The sequence below is a fragment of the Telmatherina bonti genome (assembly GCF_933228915.1).
Source record: "Telmatherina bonti genome assembly, chromosome: 15".
In the NCBI taxonomy this organism is placed as follows: Eukaryota; Metazoa; Chordata; class Actinopteri; order Atheriniformes; family Telmatherinidae; genus Telmatherina; species Telmatherina bonti.
This window is the reverse complement of record NC_136613.1, coordinates 19,019,415-19,032,616: the sequence shown is the minus strand read 5'-3', so window position 1 is coordinate 19,032,616 and position 13,202 is coordinate 19,019,415. Positions and strand designations below refer to the sequence as shown.

At 37.2% G+C, this 13,202-nt stretch overlaps 1 protein-coding gene across 3 annotated transcripts in view; it reads right to left on the bottom strand.

The window, feature by feature from the left end:
* Positions 1-13,202, bottom strand: part of LOC306766281 (dedicator of cytokinesis protein 9) — a gene marked incomplete at its 5' end in the record, with an annotated part of 72,201 nt that overhangs the window by 38,627 nt on the left and 20,372 nt on the right. For 2 of the 3 annotated variants that reach the window (XM_079253940.1, XM_079253941.1), the window contains one exon: positions 2,311-2,427. In XM_079253940.1, coding sequence (XP_079110066.1) covers positions 2,311-2,427 — 117 coding nt within the window. Of the gene's footprint in view, positions 1-2,310; positions 2,428-5,310; positions 5,425-13,202 lie in introns of those variants that run through there. The other variant, XM_079253942.1, reaches the window with a different exon arrangement.

Sequence of the window (13,202 nt, the reverse complement as noted above, 5' to 3'; positions counted from 1 at the left end):
GTGAATGGATCCTGCACATTGTAATCTATTAGAACTTGTACATCATAGTGAGTGGAGAGCAGTGAAATTTGAAAAAGTTTGCAAGTTTTTTCCCAAATAAAGATATGTCTTATTTAAAAAAAAACAAACAAACAAAAAAAACAACAACCAGTGGCATTATACATTATTTATTTTTTTGCCAGAAAAAAAAGATACATTTTTACTGACTCTTGAATACAAATGTCTTTGCACCAGTAATCATCTAATACCAAAGCTATAATGATGCTGAAGGAGCAATATTTTTGGCAAAAAAAAAAAAATTAAAAGGGTTGATTTTAAAAGTGTGATAAAATATAGACTGGGCAATTTAATGCTAGTGTTACGGTCCAAGGACATAAGTGTTGCAAGGATGTTTTGTTACTTATTGCCACTCACTATGAGAGCTTCTGTTCCAAGCAACTGGTTACAAAAGCATCTAAAGGCATTGGTGGTGAAACGCCTGGTGGAGTTCAGACCATTTGCCGTGGATAAACCACAGCTACTGTGGACAAGGTTAGTTCTGATGCAATTAGAGGTCATCAGTCATTTTATACCCATATGAATCAGTATAAAGAGTCACAGCAATTTCTGAGCCTGTCTTTGGATACAACTCTTTTTTTCATGTATAAAAAAAAAAATTAAATTAAAAAAAAAAAAAAAAATCAGATATAGTACCACAATATGACTACATTTAAATAAATTTTCATGACCGGGGTTTATCTTCAAGTTATTGACCAATATTTCATTAGTTTAAGCAATGCAACCTAAGATGTATTTGTTTGGAAAAAAAAACAACTTGACTTTCCTTACTCCATTATGACCTGGACAGACATAGGTGCTGGTTTACATTTTATGAATATGCTGCACCAATGTTTTAAAGATACATCACTTTCTCTTCAATAAACTTAAAGTGGGAGGTCTAACCAATCAAGTGGGTTTTTGCTACTAGTTTCTTCAAAGGAGGAAAAGGTTTACTGGGCAGGTTTTAGTCAAAGTTTCGTCCAGTCTTAGGTCTGAAGTTATGGGGAGAGAACATAATAAATAGCTAACAGATATCACTTTTGCATGAACAACTAAAATAAGTTGTTTCTCTTTTTTTTTTTCCAACTTCTTACAAAGCTGGACAGGTATTTGTTAGGTGTGTGACTGTGTGTGCAGTTTAGGTTTTCAGAACAGTGAATAACATTTAAATCATTTTAAACCATACATGTATAAATGAACAACAGTGTTTTGCTGCACAGTAACTTTACAGTAACAGTTGATGCACACGGATGGTGGTGTATTGTCAACTAGAAATACTAAAAGCCAACACTAGCGCATCATGACTGATAGACAATAACTGGTGCGCTCCCAAAATGTTCCTGGTGGAATTCATGTTTTAGACTGGGAGGGTGAGCACATAAACAAAGAAACTGAAGAAAAATCTCATACTGAAAGGAATGTCCTCCACCTGAACTCTAACAGCTGTCACAGTATCGTGCACAAAACCCTAAGAGCCACTCCTGCAGCTTTTTTTATTTGCTTATCCAGCCAAACTTCAGATAAATATGGGCATTCGGACATCAGATGTCTTCATGGAAAGTGAAATAAAAGTTTCTCTCTGTGTGGATCCCTATAACAAAACCCAGACCGACTCTTTAAAATTCTGAATGCGGAGCTGGGAGAAGGAATTCTGGGATCAGATTTGAGGATATACTGTGCATCTCATTGTTGCTCTTGGGAAGGACATCCTTCAAAGAACCCTCATTTCCTGAAGTACCACGATGGGCCAGATTTCCATTTTAGATTTTCCATCCGCAGCGGTGTGGAAAGTTTGAGAGAGTTTACGTCCCTGCACGGTGTAGCTAGAGATAGCGCTTGTTCTGTCACAACATTACAGACAGAACGGGCCAATTAAACAGATGGCCCCTGACCCCTCTCTCACTGCAGCACAGAATGATATAAACAAAAGGAAAACCTCTGGGAGCAACCCCACCCAGTTTTCACAACAGTGGCCACGCCTGGGCCAAAGGAAAAACTGCAAAAACTAAACAAACATTACAAAGAGGAAGACGCAAACTGACCAAGTAAATAAATACGTTGTGCAGATAATAATAAATGGGCTGATTTTGTCAAGGTATTAAACACAAGTGCTTGTTTTTTCACAGCAGTTTGAAGCCCACATGGAAAGAAAAACATTGCTCAATCGATTACACACTACCAGTGAATTGACATCACTTTCATAGTTAAATCTTCACTCCTCACCAACATCACAGCAGTGCCGGATTGTCAACGTGGATGTTTGAAACTCACCTCAAAGTCCTCAAGGGGGAACTGCAGCATGTCCCTGAGGACATCACTAAGGATCTGTGTCTTCCTCTGCACCAGCACATTTTCATAGTCCAGCGGCTCAATCACCTTCGGTTTCACCTAAAAAACACAAAAAATACTGTTACTGAGACGTCTCACGTCAATAAACAGAGACTACTTCTTTTCCCACCACATCGGAAATGTTCTTCAAAAGCAGCACACAGTTACACAGCTCACAGTTGGAGATGAGTTTATGCATTGGTGGTGCAACAGCATCCAATACACAAAGATGGAACTGGGTAAAAAGGGTTGGGGGACCCATTAATGTGCTGAACTGAAAACTCATTAGTGTGTAGTTCTGAAGGCTAGAATAGCAGAAGTGGAAAAGATGACAGATGTGCAATCACTACAGGAGCTCTTGCTTTTCACTTATTAGATTTCATCTGAACACAGAGGCACAGTATGAAGTGATGTTGGAGTTAATAGGCACTTTATACTTATGTGGATGTAAAATGTTGATTAATTTGACCATTATCAAAAATTATTTTTAGTTATTATATTAAGGGTAAAATAATGTTAGCTTGATCTTTGATAAACTTTTCAAAAACATCTGATAACTTCCGAAACAACAGTACAGTAAAAGTTCATTTGTGCTGCAGCAAAAACAGGAACTAGTGAACACTATTTATGAAAAGCCACATTAAACAAGAACAACAGTGAAAAACTGCCATCAGCCTGATGACCGACTGAAAATATAAGTGAAATGCATAGAACTGTGCGTCAAATAGTTTATTTCAAGTCAGTCAGGAGCCCATATGTGCAGAAAAAAGCATCTGCTTTTGCAGTGAGAAGTTCTTTATTAGCTTATGAGTTTGTGGAAACAAAAGTCCATCGCTGTCATGGTTTCACACTCTGCTCCACTTGTTGCAAATACATGTAAACACAATTATCAACTACAGCATAAAACAAATATCTTTCATGTTTTGTTGTAAGAATCCTTTTGGCACCGTAAATGTGTAACTCTGCTATCAGATGGCATATAGATCTATGACACATTGTCATTGTCCAAACCGCTAAAGTAACGTCCCACTTGCCTCTCCTGGCCAAAGATAGAGTGACTCTTAAAGATACAGTGGCCATAACATGGAGAGCATGCTGTCAACACTTGCAGCTGATGGGAGGGTAAATCTAATAGCCAGGCAGACAACAGAGTGAAAAATGAACAGTGACACATCAGCAGACTTCATGGCTGAGCGACAGCACGACTTACTCACTACCTCCACATCTGGGATTGATAATACTAGCATGATCTCAGAAGAAGAGTCATGGATAGCAACATGCTTAACTATATGTCATTAGCTGGCAGAAAATGAAGGAGTGTCCTGGAATCCATTTCTAGGGCAAGGATGGGATATTAGAGCAGAGACGGTGCCACCATGTCTGTCATCTGAAACAGGTTGTGAAATGATCAAATACAAATTTATTCTGATCTATAGCTGAACATTACACTAACTTCAGAAGGTTTGGATTAGAGGAGAATGAAATGTAATTATGTAAAATCAACATTGTGAGCCATTCAACGCCGTCCCACAAAAAAGAAACAGACAGAAACCTCACAAACCAAACATTCAATATCATAACAGCACTGATATTTAAACAAAGTAGCTTTTGAAAGATGTGACCCAACTATAGTTACGGTGCCTTTTTCCCCACCCGTGATGCATTCCTGAACCTGCTATGTTGTTGTTTACCTTCTTTCCCTTCTGGGTTTGTCCGCACTATTTTGTCAGTGGCTTAAAGTGGTCAACCACACAGTCCACTCAGCAATGAATTAAAATAAGGGAAATTCATGTGCAAGGGCTAGGTCATTCTGCCCACAGAACTGACAACAGCCAGTGGACCTCTACCTAACTTGTAGTCAGATCGAGCCTTTCAGGAGACATTTGAGAATCCCCACTGAAAATGTCTCTTTTAACAAATAATAATGTGTCACATAATGTTAAAACTCCGGTTAAGCAACTGTGTTCAGCTGCAGCTCACACTCCTTCCATCATTTCTTAAAGTTAAATTAATCTCAATACAGGATTTTAGTAATATTGAAGAAAGAAACATGTTTTAAATGTCAAGTGTGTGTTCTTAAGCTAAAAAACAAAACAAAAACATTAATCTGTGGAGAGAGTATAAATCAGAAGCATAAAAAATACTTTTGAAGTCACAGCCTCCACTCCTCTCTCCAGTGATCCAGCAGCTGTTTAGCTGCAGCTCACACTCCTCCAATCACTGCACCCTCACACAGACTGGAACAATGGTGCTGTGTAGTGCCGTTCCACTAACTGATACATTCAGCCTTTTCCCAGTGACAGTTCAGATGACTCCAGAGAGTCTCTACCCCTAGACACCTTCATTCATAGGAAGGAAACGATCCCTGTCATCAATCCTGACTTTTGAGCCAAATAAAATGTTTTACAAGGCAAAGCAATTTCATTTGGAGAGCGCATTAAATGTACAGAGCTTTTCATTAAACATTAAAGTCATTATAGATGGTGCAAGTAAAGCATTAAATCTAAAAGGTTGTAAAGTGCAGCAACAAACAGAAAAAAAATCAGATTATAATAACTAAAAAAAAAAAAACAATTAAAAAGGATTCATATCATGATATGTTGTAAGTTACCGTGCAGATTTCATGTACATAAGAAAAGCAAGTCGGTGTTTAAAAATACACTTGTAGAAACTGAGTTCTACTTTGCTTGCAGGTAGCGCTGTTAATGTTCAACATTCCTCTAAGCTGGCTGGCGCTAGCTCTGCAGTTTTTTTAATGGAGTTGGCAGCAAAAGAAAAAAAAAAAAAAAAAAAGTCTGATGCTCACATGACATCTGCTTTAGGGCTTTATGTTAGTGGTAAACCGAAATCGCACTGAGTGATGGAAGATGTTCTTGTAAATGAGAATAATTATGTTGAGAAAACGTGTTCTCATACAGAGTGTGAAATCCATGAATGACTTACCACTACCTGTGGAACTGAATCTACCTCAGCTTCAGACACAGCCAATCTCTGATACTGCTGTGGGCTCTCAATGACCAGTTCTTTCCTTGGAGCTTTACTGGCCCTTGCTTGCATTGTCAACGGCTGTAGTGAGATATCTCCAAGTTAGATTCCAAAGAGACGCGGACAGCGAGCATATCAGTAAGAGAAAAATCCTTCTGTGGCTAAAAGTTTCTATCTCTTCCTTTCAGACTCAAACTCAAGCTCAACTCAGACTGCTCTGACAAAGCAGTTGACTCACACCCAGGCTGAGGAGATTGGCCCCTCCTACACTAAACTGTGTGGCCTGAGGGAGTTAAACACCCTCTTACCCAAATACACACACACACACACACACACACACACACACACACACACACACACACACACACACGCACAGATGCTATTTGACCCCACACAATCCACCTGCACTGTGACAGAGGGCTGACAAAAGAAAACAAAAGCAACACATTCCTTAAGTATTACAGTCTGGTCAGGGACTGTAAACGCCTCGTGCGTTACAGCTGAAATAAGAGCCGGCTTCAAAATCATCAAGATGTACGCACTTAAGTAGACATACAGGGTCGTTGTCAAGATTCAACTGCAGGATTTTAGCACTGATTTTATATTTACGCATCTTCTATTCTGCCTCTGCAGACTGTACAATCCCCATCAAAGTTAGTAATAAAAATTGATTCATTTGGCAGGAATTGTTATAGGACTTTAGATGCTAAGGTTTTTGGTCTTTAGTAAGTCCAAAAGATCCAGTGACTCAGCGCCCATCATACCACTCGGTGTGAAATGGCACCTGAGGAACATGGTGACATTATTTATATCTGGCCTACTTCCATGGCACTGATAGGGGCTGTAATCATAGCTTGGTATTAAGTCCAGCTTCTGTCTCACTGCTTGTTGATGCAACTGCTAAGACCCACTAAGGAGTGGGTCCGATATACACAGATTCCTCCGGTGGGCCACCACAGGGGAGGATGTTATCTTTTCACGCTTATGTCTCAGCTCAAGGCAAGGGGGAGGGCAGCTATTCCCCTTCCACAATCACATGTTCTATGGGCCCCAAACAGAGACTGATAAATAGAAAGTATTTTGTCAAGAAAAATACAACATACTTTAATCAGAAAACAAGCAAAAAAAACAAAACTTTAATCTATCAAAAGTGATCAACATCCCAAAGACCTGATTACAGCAGCCTGAATCATAACTATACAGCTTCCAAAATCCTGAAGAAAATAGATAATTTTTTTTTTTTTTTTTGGTGGAAATTTCTAAAGGCTACATGTAAAAAATAGAGATCTGTCAGAGATCTCATTCTTACAATGTGTTTCATATTTAATAAACAAGTAATGCTATTGATGAATCAGAGGCACAGAGTTTTAAGGCCATGAAGTTATATAGTGTTGCTTTAAAGTCAGCACTTCGCCAGATTCCAAATATACAAACATATTTGAACTAAAAACTTGTCTCCTGTCTACATAATGAGAAATGAGCTTAGCAATACCAGATTAATCTTTGATTTTAGTAAGCAGCGATGTCTGGGATGCCTTTCAGGTTAGCTGAGCTTACCTCACTTGAAGGTTTTCATCAGCACCCAGAGAAGGTGACAGATACTGCTGTGTAAATGTAAATGTAAACATCACAGCTGTCCACTTAAAATGATTTCTGGTGGAGCTTTCTTTGATCATGTTTAAACATGGCATGGTAAAGCTTTCACCTGGTTTTGTAGATGGCAAATCGACTTTTTTTCAAAATCATATCTGAAAGCTCTCCTGAGCCCATTCATGGATTTACATTAAACAATTGCGCGTGTTTTTAACATGATATCGAACAGGTTGCCTGTGAACAGAAACTCCACATCACACCAGCATCTGCGCTGACGTTGAACTTGTTCTCATAGTTTGAAGTTTTATCCACTGTTTTTGATAGAAAGTGATCTATAATGTCATCCAGTTATACTGATACCTTCAGTGTCAAGGCTAGAAAAACATAAAAGGTGAAGCGAGAGGCAGTGAGACTACACAAATGTCCATTTGTCTATCTGCTATAACATTGAGAAGGAGCTGTTAACAACACTGAGAACTTCACAAAAACCCATAGACGACTGTTGTTACTAGGGGTGGGAAAATCAAATAGAAAAATCAAAAATTGGGATTTTTTTGCTTCACAATGTTAAAATCAATTTTTTGTTTAAAAAAAAACAACAAAAAATAAAACGATTTTTTTCAAATAAATAAAATAATCCATGATAAAATTAGTCATTTTTATTGTTTTTATTGACCTTTTTACTTGTCTTCTTGGGCGTTGTAGCAGCAGAATGATGGTCTGGCTTATTGTGTTTTTTTCCTGATTGAAATAAAGAAAAATTACGAGCAAAAGAAAAAGTTGTATACATTTATTTTTAATATACAAAAATCAGCAACATCAAAGAATTGTGAGAATCGCAATTTAAATCGAATCGGCACTCAAAAAATCGGAATCGAATTGAATCGGGACAAAAGCGTATCGTCACAGCCCTAGTTGTTACTATAACCAGCCTTTTCATGGTATATTTGGTATTTATACAATAACAACCATATGTTTTGAAACAGTCAAATGCTTTACACACCAGTCACATAATGGTCTAACAAACCGTGAAACATTTTGAAGGAATACAAGGTGTACTGTCAGCGTCGATACACCTCACAGCTGCCAGTCAGTGAGCACATATTCCTGGAATTCTTTATTCCTGTAAAGAATTCTTTGAAAACATTTTGGGTCCAGGGAAGTGACCCAGATCCCCTCCAAAATATAACCACTTGTTCCTGATTCCATTTAGGAGATTATCAGAAAATTTAATCAAAAACCATCCATAACTTTTTGATTTATGTTGGTTGCTAACAGACAGAGACAAAACAAATGCCCTGCAAACATCCTTGGAGGAGGTAATACAATGTTCCATAAAATTCATACATGTTTTCTTTGTCTTATTTTCTCAGTTTGATATTGGTTTATGTTTATATTTACATTTTACTCTCCGCTCAGTGAGCATAATGGCAATGCTATTTTAATTTACATTTTACACATTTTACAGTCTTTTTAGAAACAGAGGATGTATTAATATTATTATAACTTTTTAAATTCTTAATATCCAACCCTCACAAGAGAAGAACTTACAAGAGACATGTTGGCATGGCACAGTGCTCACATTTTTCAGCTTGCATATTAAATCAAATTCCATGGAAAAGAGCACAGATATATTTTCTTTGGTCAAGCTGCACAGTTTTCTAAGCAGGAAAGCCTGCTGAGTCTGTCTGACTGGCAGAACAAACGCTCTGCCAGTCAAAAGAGGCTTAATGCAGATTTATGGAATCTTTTGGGAAAATTACATTCAGCTCAAAAAAAGTTTTAACATACAATCCTCTCTGTAATAATGATGCTGACTTGCAGTTTTATTGCTCATCATTCACATAAATTGCTAAACAAATGAGAGATAGTGACTTAGAGCTCTGGAACTGGGGCTTAAACAGCCGAGCAAATGCACTTTTAAGTAAAGTAAGTAAAGTAAATCTTTATTTATCAGTATATAGCACCTTTAAAAAAAAAAAAAAAAAACCCACAAAGTTCTTCACAACAAAACACAAAAATTTTAAAACAACATAAAACATTAAGAAAACATAAAAACATATAAAACTAAGTGCAAGCAAGATTAAAAAGATGTGTCTTAAACTGCTTTTTAAAGGGGAGATCATTGACTCAGATGATCTCAGGCTGAGAGGAAGGGAGTTCCACAAAGAGGGGGCCACTGCTGCAAAGGCTCTGTCACATTTTGTTTTAAGCCGCCTATGTAAAACAGCCTACAACCCTGGTCAGCAGATCTCAGGGACCTGCTGGGAACATAAGGCTTTAAAAGATCCCTAAAGTAGCCTGGAGCTTGGTTTTGTAGGACTCTAAGTTAGAACCAGGACTTTTAAATGTATTCTGTGAGTAATGGGCGGCCAGTGCAGCTGGATCAGTAGCGGAGTGACAGGGGTGAATTTTTAATGATCTAGTAAGTAGCCTTCTGCACAACCTGAAGACGGCCCAGTGATTTTTTGTTTAGGCAAGAAAAGGTGGAGTTGCAGTAGTCAAGTCTGGAAGAAATGAAGGCATGGACGATAATCCCAACTCAGACGATGAAACTCTGGGTCTTATCTTGGCAATGGTCCTCAGATGATAAAACCAGGAACGGACAAGCCACTTTATGTGAGCGTCTAAGGAAAGTGTAGGGTCCATGATTACACCGAGGTTCTTCACTGACGGCTCAATAAAAGGGGCAAGGTAGAATGCTTAAAAAGGTTAAATGTTTTTGTCTTCAGGAGCCATTTATGAATTTGTTGGCTTTAGTTTTACATCACCGCCACTGTCATTTATGACAGAACTGGGAGGAGACACTACCACATCTTCTTGCCCAAGAGCACAACTGTAAAGCAGTATATGTTCTATTATACATAATAAAACACATTCTATTACATTTTGTATTACATGTTTTATTTTTTCATTATTGTTTCTGCATTATTTGACAATTAACTATATAAATATTTTTAGTCGAGTTACTTTTCAGCAACATATTATTAAACTATTTCTCTCCTTTCAGTAGTCAAGAAATTCACTTTAAAAGAAAAAAAAAAGAAAATTACACAAGTATGTATTTTGTGTAAACCAGTAAACACAAACATTTCAGCTCACTCAATAAAACTATGATTGCAAAAAAATATCATTCACATCACCAAGATATTACACGCATGCATCACACTGTGGTACGTGAGTATGACCGGCCTTCTCTATTGCATAACCAGCTGCTGGAGCCAAAGCAAAGTAGGGTGTAACCTGGAATGTAACAAAACACACCGCCCCACTACATCACAGCTCCACGACCCACCACCAGCCTGTTTACAATCCCTCCTGCAGAACATACTGAACCATGAACTCAGAAAGACATTTTAACTTGGGGCTAATAACTCCACGGTAATGTGATTATACAACATCACTGTAGGAGGATGTGGTTCACAATGGCATCAAAATTAACAGGATGTAATCATAAAGCAAATGCAGTGATCCCACACAGCTAGAAAATAAAGAAGTCTTTGCTTTAAAGCACCACAACAAGGCAGCAGTGTGCTTTTTGATAAAACTTATCCAAGGCTTTTAGATACTGAATGCAAAAATTTTAAATGACTTTATTGATCAAAAATACTGAAGTGTAACTATGAGTACCATATATGACTAATGGTGCTTTCAGATCAAACTGCTGCTGCCAGGATGTTTTAGTGGAATATAAGTGCTGGAGATTATGTTTATACATATCATTCAGCAGGTTAGCAACATGAACAGACAAGCAGTCGGATGTAAATCTATAAATGCCATGATTTAAAAAAAAAAAAAAAAAAAAAAAGCATCAAAGCAAACATTTGAGCGCTGAAATAGCTAAAAAGTATTAAGCCATGACCAAGTAAAGCCAAGTAAAACAACAAGTTGCTTTTTTTCTTTTTGTTTCCAGACAGCCAAATGTCTAAAGTGCTCAAAACATCATGAATACGTTGTGTATAATGTTAGTTTTTTCTCAAATAAAAAATAATCAAACATAGGCTTATAAGATCTAATCTTTACCAGAAGATGCAAGGCATCAGGAAAATGATGAAAAATGGGATCTTGACTGTAATCCATGCATACTTTTTGGTTGACATGATCATAAAGTCCCCAATACAAGAACCATAGACCGTTAAGTTTTAATTTGATACAGTTCATTGGCAGCAAAACATCACAGGTCCAAATTAGAAGTAGTACTCCTCAAAAATAATTAAATATCTTCCACACAGCTGACATCACCCCATCTTTTACCTTAACTTGCCAAAGCATTCCTTTGATAAGACCTGCAGAACATCTGGTAACAGTGTTACTGTGAGTATCACACTGTCAAATAGACAAGGCAAGAAAGCTAAAAACTACATGAAGACACAGATACACACACTCTCCCACAGACCGCTTTGTAGGTAAATGTGTACTTGGCCTAACTCTGTCATCTATTATCATCATGAGAGATAATGACCTGCAGCAATCAGAAGGAATTAAAAAGGCACACATAGTGGTTTATTTCTTTTTATAACCAGGCTTAATGGATTAAAAAGTGCAACAGACATTTTGCAGAAAGACAAAGCTGCTGATGCAGGACCATTGAACAGATTCCTCCTTTGCAATCTTTAATGTGCAACTTTGTTGCAGCTGGCGTTGTACGAAAGTGCTATATAAATAAAGTTGAGTTGAGTTAAAATGAATGGTTTTTGTCTTCTCTTACATGAAGAGTTACAATGTATTCAGGCCTAGACTAATAACTACCACTATGTGACATGCCACAAGTCTGCTAGAACAACATGGTAAAGGAATGACATTACACTTATGCTGCAGACTGCACTACACTATCATTGACTGTGGACAAAGGCTCACAGTCAGAAGAAAGAATGAGCTGCCAGATGTCCTGCAGGCAGGTAGGAACTGAGAATGTTCTTCTCTTTTTGTCTGTGGGTTATTGCAATAACTATCAGTGCCATTAAGGTATAAATCACCATTAAATCAAGACACAAAGCTGTCAGGTTTCATTCTACTTAGTGGTAGAGATGCAGCAGCCCCTACAAGGTTTAGAAAACACATGCTTTTTTTCATGCATATGCATGTTTATTAAGGTTGCCTTCTTTGTTTGAAGCACTGTTTGTGCATATTGTCGGATATTAACATTATGGATTTATTAGCTCCCATAACTGAATACCTTTAGCGGCACTAAGAAACCAATTATAAGGTCAGTGATGTAAGGTCACAAGGTTGATGACAGTAAATATTAGGACTCAACTTAGCATGCTTTAGGGACAATAAACTACCATCTTAAATACAACTGATAATGTTTTTTTTCCAGTTGTGATCTTAAAATTAACCAGATGCAGCTAACCTCCTCTATATTTGCCATTGTAAATAAAAAAAAAATATATAATAACACCATATAAATTTAGCAACTCTGTCCAGTTCGAGTTCTCCAAAATATGTTATTGACTCCTCCAGCAACAAGCTAAGTACAGAAGCATGTATGAGAGCGATTATGGTCACGACACAGCAGGTTGTCTTTGCAAATGCAAGGTCAAAAGCAATTAGTCTCAACCTGAGATACTCACTTCACAATCTTATCTTTCTTAAGTGGCTGTGCTATTTAAAAGCTATTCAAAAGACTGGCCCATTGTCATTTTTTAATGAATTATTTTGCTTCAAAAATCCATCAGGAGTAACTAATTTCTAACAAAGAAATAATCAGTTGTAAGATTTAGAAGGCAAGAGTCGGTATACTAATACTAACATTTTTACGCTGTCATGCGGTGATTTTACAGACGTGTCGTATAGTAGAAGGTATAATGTAAACTATAGTGGAACCACTTTTTTTGTATTTACACTCCATGAGCGATTGCAGACATGGCCAGTTCATTTCAATTAAAGATGGTGCAGAAATTACAAAAGTTTTTCAAATTTGAAATTCTGAACCCATAATTTGTTAGTTGCACGACTTATACTGCAAATGCAAGTCAAATATTTTTTAATGAAGCAACGGTTAATTATTCTAACCAGATACCTATGCTAATGAAATTAGCATGAAGAGGGTTACACAATACTGGGGGAAAAAATTATATTGTGATTTTTTTCTAAACCTACAATACATATTGCGATATTAAAAAATACAGGAAGCACGATGCTCAAACGAAATACAGTTCAGATCTACATTAGAACAACTTTTCTGCTCACAATGCTATGCTAATTGTTTTGGAGCAGGAAATTAAAACAAGCAAATAAATAAAAGTTTTTAATCA